The sequence below is a fragment of the Delphinus delphis genome, chromosome 17 (genome assembly GCF_949987515.2).
Source record: "Delphinus delphis chromosome 17, mDelDel1.2, whole genome shotgun sequence".
Lineage (NCBI taxonomy): Eukaryota > Metazoa > Chordata > Mammalia > Artiodactyla > Delphinidae > Delphinus > Delphinus delphis.
Genome location: NC_082699.1, coordinates 13455228 through 13475606, shown reverse-complemented (window position 1 = coordinate 13475606; position 20379 = coordinate 13455228). Strand labels below are relative to the sequence as shown.

The 20379-nt window shown below is 36.0% G+C and overlaps 1 protein-coding gene across 1 annotated transcript in view; it reads right to left on the bottom strand.

Annotated features, from left to right (window-relative positions):
* The window catches only part of PREX2 (phosphatidylinositol-3,4,5-trisphosphate dependent Rac exchange factor 2), a 288786-nt gene that overhangs the window by 179607 nt on the left and 88800 nt on the right, over positions 1 to 20379 (bottom strand). Inside the window, exons 7-8 of the mRNA XM_059994740.1 lie at positions 8016 to 8149; positions 4376 to 4479 (exon numbers count right to left, since the gene is read on the bottom strand). Coding sequence (XP_059850723.1) covers positions 4376 to 4479; positions 8016 to 8149 — 238 coding nt within the window. The remainder of the gene's footprint in view (positions 1 to 4375; positions 4480 to 8015; positions 8150 to 20379) is intronic.

The following is a 20379-nucleotide window of genomic DNA, read 5'->3' as shown; positions in this document are numbered from 1 at the left end:
TTTTAAAACTTGAAGAAACATTTATATATTAAGTGCAGTCAGAACATTTCTAACTCACAACATTAACATATTACAGGAAATTAACCACCCAAATTCATTAACATTCCTTTCCTCAATGTCCAAAAATATTGTTCAAGTTCCTAAAGCAATAAAACTTTCTTTTAAGATTTTTTTTTAACATGGACCATTTCAAAAGTCCACATAAAAAGAATTTATTGAATTTGTTACAATATTGCTTCTGCTTTATGAAAGAAAAAATTCTTCTTTGAGTGTGAATTCACATTTGTCTTTTTCTAGATCTCACCATAATTTTGGCTAAACTGACATCCTGGATTTGAAAATGTCATCAGCAAACCCTTTCTGGCAGCTCCCTACCTAACGGCAGACAGAGAATAGACATTAATTGTAACCAGCCTTTACTGGCATGAGAGTCTGCAAAGCAAAGATTTCAAGACAGAAACACATACAACAAATGCCTGAATCAGCATCTGCATCAATTAAAGTGACATCTTCCATTGTCTCCCCCGAGAGACACTAAGAAGCTATGGTGGATTATAGGAGGTAAGCCACAGAACATAAAAGGTCGTGGCACTACACCTGTTTTTGTTGTTTGTTTCTGTTGATCTATTTTATTTGCTAAGTTCTGAGTAGAGGAAGAAATGGTTTGGTACTCATTCTCCCAAAATCTGGTTCTCATAGTCTTTTAGCTCCAAAATCACCATAAATTATCTGTGAACAGAATATTCCAAAAATTCATTATCGAATGATTCTGTCTAGGTGGGGGAGAGGGCTACTTTAAAAATTCCAGGTTACATTTGAGCCAGGATAGGATTATATTATATATATCATATATTAGTTAGATATTCTTCTAGCCATAATCTCATGAATACTCAATAACAATTTCTGTTAATACAGAGATTTAACCTGACAGAGGATTTTCCCTTTTAAAGAAATTACCATCTGTTTTTAAAAGGAATTTTTGTACTTTTCTTCTTACCTTTACATATTTAATTCATATTCACAATGCATACAAAATAGCAGAACCTAGTAATACACGTCAGATAAGCATCATTGGAATTAATAAGGTAATAAAAATTATCATTGTAGTTCCTCATTAGGCCACCATCCCTCCTTAATATCTATAAAAATAACCAACTGAGAATTTATTATAAATTGCTGGAAAAAAAGAACAAATTATACGTGTTTCCACACCTCCCTCCCACAAGCTGTCACCTTACAAGGCCAGTATCACAAACAAGAACAAGCTCTTCAGATTCTCTCCCCTCTTCGAAAACCAGGCAAAGATTGCTAAGTGAACCGTAGCACTGCAGCTTAAAAGATCCCACATTCCCACTAGCGTTATTACCCCTTTACCCATACCCTAGACGAAGAAAACCACAAGAGCCACATGCAGCCTGCAGTAATAAAACATCAGACTTACTTTAAAATGAGCATAATGTATTCCGCCCACAGAACATAGGGGATCTCAAGTTCAAGTGCTAAACTCACCAGAGTGATGCTTCTGACCTTGTAGAGTATGTGCCCTGGGCAAGCCACCTCTGTAACCTTCCTTTCCTCCTGGGATTACTTGAGTCTGACACTGCCCTGTTCACACCCCGCTGACTTTTCCTCCAATATTTTTCATTAGCAGCCATTTCTCAGCTCAAAAGCCTTTGGTAGCTCACCACTGAATCAAGTCAACACATGTAGGTTTGCTTTAGAGATTCTCCCTAGATTGACTCCACTCTACTAGCTAACTCCATTTCCCACTACGTTCCACTGTGTTCCCACCACTCTTCTTGTCTGCTGCTTTCCTTCTTGTCCTGAGAATATTCATGTGTCCCCCAGGCCAAGGCTCTCATCAAGCTATCCTGCTCTACTCTCTGCCTCATGGACCCTCACTTCTCTTCAATAGGTACCCACATATTCCAGGAAGACTTGCCTGACCACTCCAGCCTGTGCATTCAAACTTCCCCTGGAAACTGTACAACTGAAGTCAGAACCAGCATGTGATTGCACGTGGCTACTGTTTCATGTACAAAGAGCAAGATCATTAGCTGACTATAAAATCTATTATCTCAATAACAGATTAATTGCTGCATCAATATAAGGTTTTCAAAGAACAGCTGTGTCACCTAATAATTTACAATGAAAGGACAATGTTCCTTTTTAACATTTATGTGCTAGCTGTTCTCTACCATGACAATTTAAAAAATCATAAGCAATTTAAAACACGTATACACACATATATGTAATACATACAACAGACCTCAAAATGTAGTATAAGTATTTTGTAACGATATCAGTTACTAAATTATCAATGTTGTACAAAATAAGCAATTTATTTTTATTTATTTCAAAAGACTTAGTGATATATAAACAGCTTCATAATTTTAATAATAGTACCTATCTCAATATCTTCATTTAACAAAATAAGAATTAAACTCATCTATAAAGAACACCTTCATTAAAGATCACAGAAAAGTCCAACAATGCCTTTCCTTAAGTAGGAATTTAAAAATATTTTTTGAATGAAAGAACAAGTAATCTATTCATTGCCAGTAAACACAGAAATTTGTAAGTTTCAGTGGATCTAAAATATTAATTTTATAGGAAGTGTCAAGAAGAAATGGAATTAAAACTGTCATTCATTAAGTGTGGAATATCCAAGTTCAACAGTCTCTAGTCACTGACTTTTTAAAAAAAAAAAAAAAGAAAAATCCAAGAGGCAGCCCTGAACAAGTCACTAATTATTTTGAAGCTATCCAGTTTGCAAATTCCTTACTCTTAATTCTGCAAAGCTTTATACAATGAGGTGGGGTTTTTCCAAAACTGATACAACTAACTATAAACCTCATGGGGTAGTCTGGTATCCTTTCAATAACTTGCATTTTAATAAGATGAACAATAGCCAAGTATTGTATTGTTAGGCTAGAAAACAGAAGCAACTGACAATATATTATTTAGAACATCAAGAAATTGGTGTCTAAATAATGTATTTAACCTGAATTTTGGTGATCAACAGTGGGAATGCATAAATTTCTAAGAGAAGTTTTTAAAATTACAATACACTCACATTATAAGTATTTAATGTTGAGAAAATTATTTTTTTAAATAAATGTTTGATTTTGTCAAACAATAAAAGAACATTTTTCTGGCATCCAAAATAACATATGTCATTATTTATGGGGAAAAAAATGTTTCTAATTTTTCCTTTTAAAACTCTAAAAAGTAGCTTCTCCATTGACCTTTTTAAATTCCCAAAACACTGCCTCAAATTAATAACACTGAAAATTTAAGTGTATCAGGAAACAGTATTATATTCTCGGTACTCTTTTCAACATTGTAAAGTTATGCCACTTTTTAATTAAGAATGTATTTAAATCCAGCTTATGAAACAATACTAGTTGTTAAGGTAACTATGGTTTATCTGTTTAATTGACTGTTATGCAACAATAAAAACTATGTTTATTTGGTAACAAGACATGAAGATAAAGAGGACTATCATTAAGATAATGCTTTTATTTAAATGGAAAAGGATACAAAATTATAAAGTTCATGTTTGAAGTATTTTTTTACCTATGCACCAAAGGAAAATTGAAGACATTTAAAAAAAATGTTCTCATTTATTTATCTTTGGTTGATAAGATTATCTACTACTTTTCACCTATTTTTCTGCAAATTCCAATTTTTTTAATAAGCAAAATTTAGTTTTATAAAAACAATGCATTCAGTGTCTTAAATACATTCAAATATTTATATTAAAAATGACAGCTGAACCTTGTCTTTGAAATATCTTTTCAAGAACACCTTAAGAATAAAGAATTTCCATCTTATCCAATTCAAATTTGACTACTGTATTGCAATCTATGGTTTGTCCAACACTGTATTACAGATCACATTTTCTAGAGGTCAAACATTCTCGCCCTCTGTCCAACCACACAAATAAACTAGTAGTCAGGACAGAATACAAATGATCTGGTGCGACTTTTTGAATGGCTTTCCAAGCCTGTACCATGAAAAGTAATTCTAGGAGGTTCAATGCTTTCCTACGATAGCTCTTAAGCTGGACAATTTTAATAGCATCACGATCGAACAAATATGTACATTATGGACATTACTACTACTTTCTGACACTCCCAGCTATTTTTGTATCTCTGTGTTTAATGCTAGGGTTTAACATGTTTCAGCCGAATGTAATTTTCCATTTTATAAGAGTCCTCCTCTCCCTTATCTTGCCTTTTTCCTGTGACTGTTCTCCCTAACAAAGTATTTCTAAGCTGAAATTCACTGCCAATGAATTATTCAAGTGAAAAGTCTGTCGTACAGGGGAGTTTATTATTGGCATTCCATTTTAAATCTACCAACCACTTACCTGTGCCATCATCCACATTCTCCACCTCCATCACCTCTGTATTGATCCGGCCACGAAAAACGTACCGATGTCCATCGGTAGATGCTTTGCTATTCTTCAACCGTCTTACAATTGAATGAAATCACAAAAACTTGGTTACTAAACTTAATGCAAAGCAGTGTTAAAGCAGTAATTCTTTGAAAAAGAGATACCAATTCAGTCAATAATATCAAATGTTAGGCTCTTGGTATTTTTTATTTGTGTCCTCCCATTCATAACAGCACAGGTTGCTCTATAAGATGTGACTTGTGTGCTATTTTTTTAAATAAACTGAAGCTGTAGGCTAAGGACAACATACAGGTAGGAGGGTAAATATGTACTTTTGCTCAATATATGACATCAAAGGTGCCTAATCAAACTCTGACAGACACTAAAAGTTGGTTATTCACAATTTCATTTGATTTATTTCACCTTCATTTCTCATTTTTCAGTAACCAGCTGGTAATTCCCATTTTTTCAATCCCTGGTGAAATTCAGTTTAATACTTATTTATGGTCCTTCTTCAAAGAAATTTAACTGTACTGGAGGTTATTAAGCATTATCTAGCCATAAAATATTTCCCTATATTGTTTTTATGATATGATAACTGTATACTTGAGGGATAAGTCTCTCAATACATTTATAATCCTTCATAAAGATCTTATTTATTTTAAAAATAGTCCAAAACATTTCAAAATTTTGTGTATGGTACCAGTCTTTAATATTAAAACCTAAGCAACACAAAGTAAAAAAACAAAAAAAAAAATCCGTGTTTTGTAATAATGTAATATTTGTAATATTTACAATATTTGTAATAATGAATTAGGCAGTTATGTATATTTATACTTGAATCATTGAACACTCAGGGATAGTGTTTTCAAAACTGGGTTTCTTAAATATATTAAATTAAAGAGGAAAGATTCTAAGAAATAATTCAAGAAGATTAAGTAATACCTAGTCATTCAAGAGACTTCAGTTGACCTGAACTATTCAATTTGACTCACTGACAGAAGTCTGCTAACAATTGAATATACTGAAATAATTATTAATGTATTGTGTTACAAAGACACACCGAGCAAAAGTTAAGATGTCAAGTACACTAATGCAGTGCCCCCTTCCCTCCTCTCCTTTGCATTTGACACCTGCCCTGGAGTGGAAGAGGGACGTGAAGGGAGGGGAGTCTCAAGGTGCTATCATGCTCCCTGAGTTCCTTTAGAAAAGAGAGCATATTCCAGCTTACATGTCCTAAACCCTCATCAAAACTTCATAATCCTTCATCACCACTGAACAAAACTAAATTGACTAATTAATCTGACTGAGCGTCTGCCAGCCCTAGGCCTTCACCATCCTGCACACCCATGTTCATTTTGAAAGCGACCTCTAAATGTCCTTTGTAGAAAGCCTAAATAACTGCTTTAAATTAAGGATTCAGGCCAGGTAGCTATGAAAGTTGGCATCGTTGGAGGCAGAAGAGAGAAGAATGCAGAGCAGAATAACACGCAGGCAACTGCATTGTCTCTCAGGGAGGAAACAGTGTCATGGTGTCTTGCAGAAAAGAATTTCTTATAAGTTGGTACATCATACTTAAAATCAATCATATTTTTCAAAGCTTAATATCCCCAATAGCAGTTTTAGTCACAGGCAAAAAATTATGGCATGTTTATATATTTTTTATATATTATAATCTATCTACCTATCTATCTATCTATCTATATATATATGTATACACACACACACACACACACACTACAGAATCTATCTTTGGGTCTATGTTCCAAAGCATTAATTTTCTTTGTGATCTTGCTGTGATCTCTGTCCAGGTTTTTTATATTTTTCTTGACCTGTAGATATTAATACTCAAACTGAAATCCCAGTAAGTGTCTGACCAATACTGTAACACTTAGCTTAAATAAAGAGATCTTTGGTCTCTTCAGAAAATGACCCTATTGAAGTATCAAAATTGGAAAACCTTGGGTTTCAAAATAATTTTGCTCTATATTGTAGTGTTGAGTACTTGCATAACTTGATTCTATGACTTCCCTCCTGATGAATTTTAATGGTCACCAGGATATGTGTACAGTAATGTCGCAATAGCAGAAAAACTGGAAACAACCCTAAAGTCCATTGATAGGAGAATGAATAATTAAATTGTGATATATTCAACCAATGAAATCTTTTTTTTTTTTTCTTGGCCGCACTGCACGGCATGTGGGATCGTAGCTCCCCAACCAAGGATTGACCCCGTGCCCGCTGCATTGGAAGGTGGAGTCTTAACCAATGGACTGCCAGGGAAGTCCCTCAACCAATGAACTCTTATGCAGCAGTTAAAATGAATAAATTATTGCTACACACAGGGATATATAGTTTACAAACTAGTTTACAAACCATATTGTATACAAAATGTAAACTGCAGAAGACAATACACTGTGATACTATCTTACAAATATCATAAACAAGCCAAAGGAAGCAATATCATGTTATATGTATCTAATATCGCACGATAAATTGTTTTTAAACTAGTTTCTCCTAAAATGAATAGCAACAGAAATGTCCAGAGTTGGGGGGCCTAATCCAGCACTCTGCTCTTTAAAGAATGTAGCTGTAGAATTAAAGTGAAATCACCAGTCCCTGGCTCCTAGAATTACAAAATTATGGAAGTTTCAGAAAAGGTTCAGTTTACTCATATTCTCTGAAAGATCTTTAGAGCTTAGAAAGTATATGGTAACGGAGATGACGTATTCTAAAATGAATGAAACAGATGGTATATTCACACCATTCCAATTCAGGAAGGGAATGGACATATAGGTTTATTTAGTGATTTCCGTTTTTAATCACTATGTATTTGGTCCATGTTCACTATACATACTTTAAGGCTATTTGCTAAACTGCATGATTTTAACTTTGTAAAACTTTTCCTATTGCTTACTTTATTTAACAATTACAGCTATGAGACCATGAAGGTTCACGTCATTTGTACACTGTTAATTTTGCAAAAGCTCTGGCCTTGGGGGCAGGCATATATATAAGGATGAGATAACTCTAATGAAGAAAAGATCTCATTCTCAAACTGATGCCTTTAATAATCGCACCTAGATGGATGTGTTAATTAATTCAATGGGGGAAATCCTTTCACCATGTATACATAAATCATCACACTGTACACTTTATCTTACAATTTTATTTGTCAATTATACCTCAGTAAAGTTGGGGGAAAAAATAATTGTACCTAAACAACTTGAATCACCTTATAATTTTTTAAAGAGTTTCACACAGGTAGAATTAACAGCCTCTTCTAGATCTTCCTAAAGCCCATTTCTACTAATCCCAATCTTGTTACCAAACACGAAGAATTTAGGAGAGCATATTACAAGAAATAAACAGGTTCGTTTTCACGGATGGTAAAAAGGAATTTTTTTAAAAGCTCATTAAGATAGAGAGACAGCAATTTAATTATCTCTTGGCTCTAATCCTAACCCGTTCCCTTTCTTCAAGGTGCAAGGAGAGGAAGCTAAGAGCATGTGGAAGTTTACTGATGAGGTCATGAGTTCCTGGGAGCAGAGGAAAGGTTGAACCTGTGCGATGGATAAACAGTTTCTGAACTATTACCTGTCTATATTCTTACCTGTGTTTTCGTTTGCAATACACCAAAAGGTTATCGAAAAGAAAAAACACCCGTTCTTGAATATTTCCAGAAGAAATTTTTAATAAGACTCCACACATTAGCATTTCAGTACAGGTGTCGGTAATGTTGGACCCCTAAGCCAGGAAAAACGGAGAAAGTAATGTCTGATTACTTAACAGAAACTTTCGTGTGTAATTCTTTTTTCTCCTTAAAAGTGGTTTGTTTTTATTTTAAGATGCAATATATGGACAGGATAAAAGTTCAAATAGTATAAATATTTATACACTGAACGTAGGTATCCTTCCCTCCCAGTCTCCTCCTGGTCAGTATCACTAAATACAGCTACTCTTAAGAGATTCTATGTCTCCTTTTAGCTGTTTTATATATGTATGCATACACAGCATATATGACACATTTCACCTTTGTTCTCTAAAAAGGAGATGATTTCAAACTAACTCATAACATTAATGTCCCTAATATTCCTTTCATCCTCCTCCTTTCTTTCCCTGGTCCGGAAAAAGAGCTCCATAAACAGATAGCAAAGTACATGAAATTGTCTAAATGTTTAGCAGGTCTCAATTTATATATAGTCATCCCTTTGTATCCATGGGGGATCACTTCCAAGACCCCTGAAGATACCAAATTCTGAGGGTGCTCCAGTCGCTTAAGTAAAATGGTGTCGTATTTGTATATAACCTATGACCCTCTTCCTGTATACTGTAAATAATCTCAAGATTACTTCTAAGACCGAATACAATGTTAATGCTATGTAGATAGTTACAAATACAATGTAAATGCTATCCAATAGTTGCTGGTGCAAGTTTTGTTTTTGAAACTTTCTGGAATTATTTTTCCTGAGTATTTTCAATCTGAAGTTGGCTAAATCTTCAGATGCAGAACCCGCAATATGGAGGGCCATCTGTATCCACTTCTAGGATGGAGAGGAAGAGAAAAAAAGAAATAAAAAGAAAAAAAATCTATGTAAAGAGAACAACATTCCATAGGACCTCTTGCCACAGTTATTAATAGTTGCATGGCAAACTCATTCATTAAATAAACCTTTATTGAGTGCCCACAAGGTCATATGATTAGTGACAAAACTGATGCTTAATACAAGTGCTTACCATTGGAAGTTGAAAGGAACCACAAGAGGGAAGGAGCCTGGGTCCCTGAAGTATCAAAAAAGGAAAACTGGGACTTCCCTGGTGGCGCAGTGGTTAAGAATCTACCTGCCAATGCAGGGGACATGGGTTCAAGTCCTGGTCCAGGAAGATCCCACATGCCACGGAGCAACTAAACCTGTGCATCACAACTACTGAGCCTGCGCTCTAGAGCCTGTGAGCCACAACTACTGAAGCCCGCAGGCCTAGAGTCTGTGCTCCGCAACAAGAGAAGCCACCGCATAGAGCCCATACTCTGCAACAAGAGAAGCCACTGCAGTGAGAAGCCTGTGCACCACAACGAAGAGTAGCCCCCACTCACCGCAACTAGAGAAAGCCCACGCGCAGTAAAAAAAGACCCAACGCAGCCAAAAATAAATAAATAAAATAAATAAATAAATAAATTTATTTTAAAAAAAGGAAAACTGCCCACTGAGCAGAACACACACATTGGGTTGTTGTGTGAGCTGGTCAAAAACACCTATTTTGAGCCATTATAAATGTTGTAGTCTATTCTTTTCTACAACCTAGACTAGCATAACTAATGCCCTGAGTCACTGAGTTGGACCAAAAACAAGGAAGTTTTCAGTAGAGACCTGTTAAGTGTGCTCTTCAAGAATACTTCTGTTTTTTTTTTTTTTTTTTGCAGTACGCAGGCCTCTCTCTGTCGTGGCCTCTCCCGTTGCGGAGCACGGGCTCCGGACGCGCAGGCTCAGCGGCCATGGCTCACGGGCCCAGCCGCTCCGCGGCACGTGGGATCTTCCCGGACCGGGGCGCGAACCCATGTCCCCTGCATCGGCAGGCGGACTGTCAACCACTGCGCCACCAGGGAAGCCCAACTTCTGTTTTAAATATAAACATGTCTGGTATCTTTAAATCCGGGAATAAATTTCTGATTCTTTTTAAACTTAATGCATTAATTTTAATTTTTGATATTTTAAACTCAGAACATTAATGTTAATTTCATATTTTCACCATAACAATAGGTATAGTTGTTCTGATCAATTATAAAAATTTAAATTAAAAGGATAACTCATGTTTGGGGTTGGAAGATGCAAACTATTACATTTAGAATGGATAAACAACAAGGTCCTACTATACAGCACAGGGACCTATACTCAACATCCTGTGATAAACCATAATGGCAAAGAATATAAAAAAAGACTGTCTACATGTGCGTAACTGAGTCACGTTGCTGTACAGCAGAGACTGACACAGCATTGTAAAGCAGCTATAGGTCAATAAAATTCCTTTTTTAATTAAAAAATAAATTTTTTTAAAAGATAACTCATATAACTATAATAAGAAACTTCCCGAAAGGGAAGTGTTAATCTGTGTTAATCTGAGTATCTACATTACAAACACATTTTAAATTTTAAATACTTCCCTCTCTTCTTTCCTTTTGTCAAAAGGGTAGACATAGAAATAGAAATGGAGATCTGTGAAAAATTTACACTATTTCATATACCGTGTCATGTGATAATTAAGCAAAAAATGTCATCAAATATCAATATAAATCCCAGTTTCAGTGGCAATGATTTCTAATTTATAGTGAATACCATCCTCTCTTAGAAAAAAATTAAGATACAATAGTATTAAAAATGTAAAAAATATAAAAAAAAAAGGAAACCATATTGATTCTTGCACAAGGGACCTACACAACCTTATGAAAAGTGGCTTTATTTGTAGCAATTTTACAAAAGGTACAAAACACTTCACCTTAGACTATTCCATACAGCAACCCATGAGTGCCAAGGCAGGAAAATAATTCATTACATTATAAAGGGTTACTGCCAATATTAGGTTAATTTTCATATTAACCAGTCTTCCAAGTAAGTTTCCCAAATTAAATATGTAGGTATTTATTTATAGATGTATTCCTAAATGAAAGAATTACTAACAATACATTTTCTGACTTGTTTGTGGTTATTATCTTTGTTAATAAATATAATGAGAATTTAATGTGAATTTGAGCAAACTATAATGACTAGAGGCAATTTATTCCATCCTCATATACAGCCTCCGGGGAGATATTGTCCAAGAAGAACTCATGGGGACCAATGTGTAAAATAGAAAGCGGATATATTATTCTTGATGATAACCGACATACACACTGAATGGTCCCATGAGTATGGCTAAAACAATCTCCCTTTGTAAACTTAACCCATTTGGAAAGCCAAACATCAACAGAAAGAATCTTGGCGAGGGGGATTTAAGGGGAGCTTCTGTAAGCACTGGGCTAGGAGACTCTATCTACCACCTGGACAAGACTGTCCAAAGTCTATCTGTCTCTCTGTGTGTCTCTCCCTCCTAGACCTTTCTCTCTTTTCTCTACTTTCAATGTCAACAAGTCAAACATCTCATTGGCTCCTTTGATTCTGTAGCTATGTTCATATGCCTTCAAACCACTGTAGAAAAGGGATAATCAGGCTTAATGTATACAGTCAGAGTGAAAATTAATACAGCAATACATGCAAAACTCCCGGCACATGCCTAACGCATACAAAGGACTCAATAAAGGCTATTACAATTATGATTACTAACATTGAAGGTGGTCTGATTCTGCAAGTTTCCTTCCTTTATTTCTGATCCCTGCTGTGTTTCACTCTATGTTGATTTTATGGTTTAATTCATTAAAGACAATGTTATTTCTCAGGTTACTGAGGGTGGACACATCTTGTTGCCTCAGAGAACACCGACTCCTGCCTTGACAGAAAAAGGCCTTCCAGCTTGTATCTGGATACTTCCAGTAAAATTAAGCTCCTTCCTTCATAAGATAGTCCATTTCTTTATTTAGTCTAATTATCAGAAAGGTTTTTCTTACTGCAGAGCCAAAATCTACCATGATTTTCACTCGCTGACTATTTTTCCTCCTAGGAGTGGGTGGACATCCTCTTCATGAAAGGCCGACCAATATCTGAACATAGCTAACATGCTTCCTTCTGCCTTCCAGGCTCTGTAACACCGTTGCCTTTTGACCATATGGCTTGATTTCAGAAACCTGGAAGATCCTGCTAGATCTCCTCTGGACCTTCTCCAGTTTGTCAGAGTTTCCCTTAACATGAACACCTCCAGAAGCGAATACAATCATTTGGATGTGAGCTGGCAAATGAAGAATATAGCAGTGATACTATTATTTCTCCAGTCCCCTACAATACATAATATTAATTTAGCATAAGGTTATATTAGCATATTTATGGCAATCCCATCCTACAATTGATTCAAAGTGCCCCTCTAGTCAAAGTGCTCCCAGGTCTCTTTCCTCTAGCCTATACTTGAATAGCTTGACTTTTGATTCATTTAATCCAGATTGATATCACAGCAAGCTCTCAAAACTCTCACTAATATACAGATACATTATATTGAAGGTATCACCATAAGTTCCCAACTCCTAGCTCCTGATCAAAACTCAGAATAAGGGCTTCCCTGGTGGCGCAGTGGTTGAGAGTCCGCCTGCCGATGCAGGGGACGCGGGTTCGTGCCCCGGTCCGGGAAGATCCCACATGCCACGGAGCTGCTGGGCCCGTGAGCCATGGCCGCTGAGCCTGCGCGTCCGGAGCCTGTGCTCCGCAATGGGAGAGGCTACAACAGTGAGAGGCCCGCGTACCGCAAAAAAAAAAAAAAAAAACCTCAGAATAAGATTAACTGACCTCTTTGAGGTAAACACTTCTTTTCTTAAGCAACTCAAAGCATCTGCTTAATTATCAATTAATGTAATTTTATGGGGTAAGGACATCAAGCCCATATTGCCACAAATATACAAAGTATATCTCACAATACACACGTAACACACACTTTACTAAATCCTACTGAGACGTTTCTATTACTGAGGTGATGTGTCTTTAATATTTAACAGCAGACTTCAACAATTAATACAGTATCACCTTTACTATCTTCTACCATAGTAATCTACTATCATCACATGAAATATCTTCATGAATTCCTAGGGAAATGCTTACGTACTTAAAAAACTCTGTGTCAAAACATACAGATCTGTCTAAAAACCTCATTCTAAAAGAATGTCCACTGTGTCTTTGATTTTACCATGATTTAATCTGTGTATTATTTCCAGGACAATGGTGACTAAAAATCATTAAAAAGTTTTGAAACACAGGTAGATACATTATTATAAATATTGAAGAAAATTTGGCCAAGTGTAGATATAGTCTCTCATGTAATCACGATATGCCTCTCACTTCAAATTCATCCTATCTGCAAGCAGACACTTAATAAATGTCTGTTTTTGACTAATGTGGTGTCATATTTCTCCCTCACTTACATGATATAATCTACCTTTCTCTGTAGTGGAAAAAAACAAAAACTCACAGCTTTGTCTGTGAAATGCATGAGGTTTATGATATTTTGAAAATTACGTGCAATTTGTTTTCATTATCTAGAAATGGCAAGAGAGTTTCTGGGGTTAGGGATAAAGAAGCGAAGCTACAAAATTGAAATTGAATGACTGAAATTGAATGATTACAAACATCAGACTGCTAGGAAACAGTCAAGAGCACTAGAGTCTATCAAAATGAGCATGTCAGACAAATTAGCTAGAAAACCAAAAATGTGAAAGCAATAAAACAAGCTGGGCAGATTACTGGAAGACAGCAAAGCCTCTAAGACAATGGTGCTCAAATTTCAGAGTCTGGAAGACACACCTGACGGGACTGTTAAAAACTTTTAGGTTCCCTGGCACTATCCTCACAGATGGAAACTGAGTACATCTGGGGTAGGTCCCAGACCATTCCAGTAGATTCTGATACATTGTCGTACTCTGTCAACACCTGAAGCAACACTGCTTTGGAAGCCTGAGCTCAGGTGCTCAAGTGCACAGTATAGCAACCCTGCTAACATGGAGATGAAGGTGAGCACAGGGCCCTGCCAGGTTGTCCCAGCTGCTTCCCAGAGCCCAGGACAGAAAAGATGTTTATCATATGTTACAGATCACAGTTACACCCATGGTACATTTCATCATCACCGAATATTCATTAAAATCTGTATAATGTTATTTTACCTGGTTAGTATTTTATCTTCATTTTGAAAATGGATGCTAAGTTTTAAATCTAGATATCTATTCTTGGGCCAATACAAATTTAGTCATTGAGCAACCATATATAATAAACACTGTGATCTAGAGGAATACTAAAGTCAGGTTTTTAATATTTCTACAAGGTGCCAGGCAATGTGTTAAACATTCTCTCCTAATATAAATCTCCAGCAAGTCGGCCAGTCCTAGTTCTAAAATTTTAAAAAGCGTGTTTATTTTATTAAATTAGCTTTGTAGACTGTTTCATGGGTCACTTTGTAGATGTCAGAGGCAGCAGATTATGGTATTGTGAAAAAATTGTGATCATGAAGAAAAAAGTGCCCAAGAAAATAAGCTATTTTAACAGTGTAGTGATATATCATCAAACCAACATTTGAGAGGGAAGGTGTGAAAGAACTGTTTTTAAAAAATAAGAGGGCTTTGTGTAAATCATTAATTTTGAACTACCCTAAAGCCATTACATATAATGTAATGTGTATCTGTACATATTTAATGAAGATATTTTTAAATAATATTTTTACCCATATGATTTAGAGTCCTGCTGTCTTTTAGCAATTCCTTAAAAAATAACTAAAATAAGGTGGTATCTCATTGCGGTTTTGATTTGCATTTTCCTGATGATTAGTGAGCATCTTGTTATGTGTCTGTTGGCCATCTATATTTCTTCTTTGGAAAAACGTCTATTCAGATCCTCTGCCCATTTTTAATCAGATTTTTTGTTGTTATTGAATTGTATGAGTTCTTTATATATTGTGGATATTAACCCTTTATGGGGTATATGACTTGCAAATATCTTCTCCCATTCAGTAGGTTGCCTTTGCATTTTGTAGATGGTTTCCTTCACTGTGGAGAAGCTTTTTAGTTTGATAACTCCCATTTGTTTTTATTGCTTTTGTTTCCCTTGCTTTGGAGTCAGATCCAAAAAAGAATATCACTAAGAATGATGTCAAGGAGCTTACTGCCTAAGTTTTCTTCCAGGAGCTTTATGTTTTCAGGTCTTACATTCAAGTTTTTAATACATCTTGAGTAAATTTTTATATGTCACATAAGATAATGGTCCAGTTTTCCCAACATCATTTGTTGAAAAGATTGTCCTTTCCCCCATTATATATTCCTGCCTCCTTTGTCATAAATTAACTGACCATCTATCTGTGGGCTTATTTCTGGGCTCTCTATTTAGATATCACCTTACACCTGTCAGGACTAGGAGTATTAACAAAAAGACAAGAAATAACAAGTGTTGGCAAGGATGTAGAGAAAAAGGAACCCTTGTACACTGTTGGTGGAAATGTAAATTGGTGTAGCCACTATAAAAAACAAAACAGTATGGAGGTCCTTCAAAAAATTACAAATAGGTCCACTGTATGATCCAGCAATTCCACTACTAGGTACCTAACCCAAGACAACAAAACCACTAATTCAGAAAAGATTTAGGAACCCCTATGTTCATTGCAGCCTTATATCCAGTAGCCAAGATATGGAAACAACCTAAATTTCCATTAATGGATGAAAGGATAAAGAAGAGATGGTATATGTATATAGAATAGAATACTACTCAGCCATAAAAAAGAATGAAATCTTGCCATTTGCGACAACATGAATGGATGTTGGGGGGTATTATACTAAACGAAGTAAGTCAGAGGGAGAAAGACAAATGCCGAAGATTTCACTTATATGTGGAATCTAAAGAATAAAACAAACAAACATACAAAATAAAACAAAACCCAGACTCACAAATACAGAGAACAGATGGTGGGTGCCAGAGGGGAGGGTGGTCACAGAGGGGGATGAAATGGGGGAAGCGGATCAAGAAGTACAAACGTGCAGTTATAAAATAAATAAGTTATGGGGATGTACTGTACTACATGGGAATACAGTCTATAATATTGTATTAACTTTGTATGGTGACAGATTGTAACCAAACTTATTGTAGTGATCATTTCACAATGCATACAAATGTCAAATCACTATGTCCTACACCAGAAAGTAACATAAAATTGTATGTCAACTATACCTCAATAAAAATTTATATATAAAATGTACGTAATAGATTTTTGAAAGAGCCAAAATAATATACTTTTATCATCAATATGATTTATCATTTTTAATTTGTATTTCCCTTTAGAAAGCTACATTTACCATGTAAAAATCAGAGACTGTTTGCTTGTGATGAATTACATATGTAGAATTAAATACAGCAAAACTCCAACTAGGAAACTACCTGCATGGTTCTAATCCTGACTGCTTTTATTAGACCAGGAAAGGAAGGTTAACTGGTAGGTCAAGGTAAGAAGTAATCATAAATAAATAACTGTGCCCAGTGGTGGGAGATGTACCCACCAGGATCCTCTCATTCCAAAAGCTTCTCTCTTTCTACCCCAAGCTGTGCAAACCTATTTATTCCTCCTCCGTCACCACTGCCCAGCAGTGCGAAGGGTGAAATGTAGTAAGGGAAACCCACCATTAGACAGAGGAAACAGGACCTGTACTACAGAAGTTTACAAAGACTTTACAAAGACTGAATTTCAAACACTTGCAGGGTGTTCAACTTTAACACAAAAAACTGAAAAACCTTGCATGGTACATTTGTGAACCATAAACAAGAACAGGATGCTCGAGAGGATTAGAGAACTTCAAAGCAGCGGGATAATGAAACAAATATTGGACTCTGAACAGAACCACATCAGAATCATTGCCATGAACCAAAGGCGCCAAAAACATAGTGAAAAGACAATGACAAGTAATACATAACTACGAGGTAATTATATCTGCATTCAATTACCAGACACTGTCCTAGATGCTGCGGACCCATAACATGAGACACGACCCCTGCTCCCAAGAAACACATATACTAGTGGAGAAACAGATATGTAAACACAGAATTAAATGCTGTGTGATCACAGCTATAATTTAACATTAATAAAATGAGAGTTGGCATGAATTAACAGTGATGAATATCAGGGATGATGGCTGTGTGTGTTTATGATTATGTATGGTTATTATTAAACATTTATTCATACAGTTCATTCCATGCTGTGGTTTCAGGTTTCAATCATTTTCCAGTAATTTTCCTTGTCAAACTTATGAAGGACACCACTTAAATATCACTTCCCAATATGGTTAAGAGAGCAATCGAATGGATGGATCCAGCAGTGACTTCAGACATACACACTGGGACCCAGAGGCGTCCATGTGGGCAACACGCCTCACCAAGGTCCACTTCTTTTTGTGTGTGTCTCGTGTTACGAGATCCAGCAAGAAAAGAATAACAATTCAGAGTCTAATTTAAGAAGTTGAATGATTTTTGAATCTATAATTTGAGGTATATGATGGGCTGCCAATTATACGGTCAGCATACATGAAAAATGAATTTCAAAGCATCATCACAGAATGTAAGGTGGAAGCACGATGAATTTCATAAGGGGACACATTAGATGCCACAGCAAGCCTTCAGAAGATGATAAGAGCCAAAAAAGACAATCAGAAGCACGTATGTTTATTTTATGGCTTTTTTCTAATTTCCAAGGTTTCTTCAAACATTGCAATCATGATTTAGGATGGACTGTAATAACAGAACAAATCCCCTCCTCTCAATAAACCCAATAAAACTAATATTGCTAAACCGTATCTAGACTGTTGGAAAGGGTACATCTTTTTTATGTCAACAAGTTCTCTTAATGTAAGTTGCATAAGGGTTCATGACGGATGTCTTACAGCTATGAGGTGGCAAAAATCACTGTCAAATGAAACTGCTCATTAATTATCTGACCCCAGTATCAGCTCTCCCTGCTTCACACCAGGGTCTATCTCACTCATCTGGGCAACTAAATGCTGAATGTCAGTATCAGAAAAACACAGACTGACTGCAGAGAGAAACCATAATCTTGGAAAAGGTAGAAGATGACAGGCCTTGGAACTTCCCCACTCATATACAAGGCATTGGCAGATGAAGGTCTCTCAGAGCTAGACCCATTCATGATGCAGGAAAAGAAAAATGACCAGAATGACAAGGAGATAGGTGTTTCATAAGAGAACAGTTTCAATACCAGAGGAGTCTCTTGAGAAAATTAATGAAGCATTTGAATATTCTTTCAAAAAAATCTTTTTAAAATACTAGGAAAGTCAAACATGAAATGAAGAATATCATATTGTTTCATCAGAGTCTTGTCATAAAATATATGTCCCCACCCACCCCAAAAAAGACTAAGCATTTGATTCACTCTTTTTGAGATTCAAATTATTAACTGAAATAAAAACCTAAATTCTGTTACATATTAGATTAGCTAAAACAAACTAATAATATACGTTTTCATTTTACCAAGATAAAGTCCCAATCAAACTTTCCTCCTCTCCCACTTTTTATAAAATTTTGGTCTCCTTTCTAAGTGGATTCACTCTCAATGGTTGTCTTCCTAAACCACTTATCCTTAAATAACAAGGGCCATGTATAAATCAATTCAACCTCAAGGTAGTAGACAAATTTGTATCTACCATATCACCTTGTAGAGAGGACAGAAAGAATCAGGTCTCATCACAACCTACGGAAGACTCACACTCATAAAATAACAAGAGAACATTACTTTGAGGTCAATACACTGTCAGACACAAACTGAATCAAATGTAAGCAGCAAAGAGATTCCAAAACCAACAAGAGGTGATTTTAAAATGGTCTTGTAGCACTGTATTTCTCCACGTAAAAAGGTAATCAAGAGGTGTCAAATTTCAATTCTGTCTCTTTTTACTTCCTAAAACACAAAAATTATCCTGATCTTATGTCTTCCAACACCTTCATCTATTAGTAATTCCCACTCTTTTATTGCGATTTTTTTCCAGATTTGAGAGATCAGTTCCAAACAGGCCTATCAAGGACATAATGCTGAAGAACTAAATGACATAATGTTTAAGGATACTCCCTTATCAACGTTCAGCATGACGCCAAAGAATTAGTTATCATGACAATACTATCGATCAACCCAAAAGCAGACTAAGAATGAGCATGGTCCTGTTCTAAGAAATGAATCAGTCACTCTGATTAAACAGCTAACAAACTTCTTTCCAAGAACACGGATCACCGCCCTACAATCACCTTCAGTAGAATATGTGGTGGAATGTTTTAAATGTTGGATAAGATATATGACTGAGATATAATACATAATACTAATCAAAAGCAGAACTTCAAATATGACCATGTAAACTACAGATCTTCTGCGGTACAGTCACTATGTAAACGCTGACCGAAAGCCTAATTTCTACTATCAACTCACTTTTTAAAGGGCAAGCAGCAAAACCAACTTCATGTAAAGAATGTGCTAAACTTGTACCTGAGTGGATAGAATATCACACGGTGATGAGGAATAGAAACTTTAGAATCAGTCTGCCTATTTTCAAATTAAACTCTGCTCTCTGTTAGTTGTAAGAACTTGGTTAAGTTATATAGCCCTCATTTTAAAAAGCTGTGTAGTGGGGATTATAGTACTGGGTTGGCCAAAAAGTTAGTGCGGCTTTTTCCGTAACACCTTATGGGGAAACCCGAATGAACCCTTTGGCCAACCCAATACTTCAGCAAACTTTTCAAAGAGACTCACCAGGATTGCCTACAATGGAGGATCAGCCTTTCCCCAAAAGGAAATTGGTTGATGGACAATCAAGGGCCCCTGCCCTCCCCTGAGCAAATTTACCCATGCAAGATTGGTGGAATCTCGGATTTTGATCCTGAATGCAGTAATATAAGGATGGAGAAAATGACTAGCGCCTATTCGTCTTAGCTAGGGCACTGATAAGACCACCAAAGAGCTTCAACTGCCTAGATACCCTTTCGAGTCTGAGAGGGTAGCTTTTCTATTGATTCCATGAGCTACTCAATATCTTTTAAATTAACTTTCCTTTTAGTTTCTGTTGCTTGGGACCATATAACCTTAAGTAACATAAACTTTTCAGTAGTTAGGTGCATAAATTAGACAGATAGAGGGGATTTCTCAAGGGTAAAATCTAACGGCTGAACCACAGCTTTAAAATACTACCTGTTATCTGCAGAGCGTTTTACAGTGTTCAAAGCACTTTCATTTATTTCATTGACCCCTGTAATAACCCAAACTGTACGTCGAAGAGATCTGGTGCTTCATCCCCATACTAAGGGGTCCAGACTGGACACCAAACC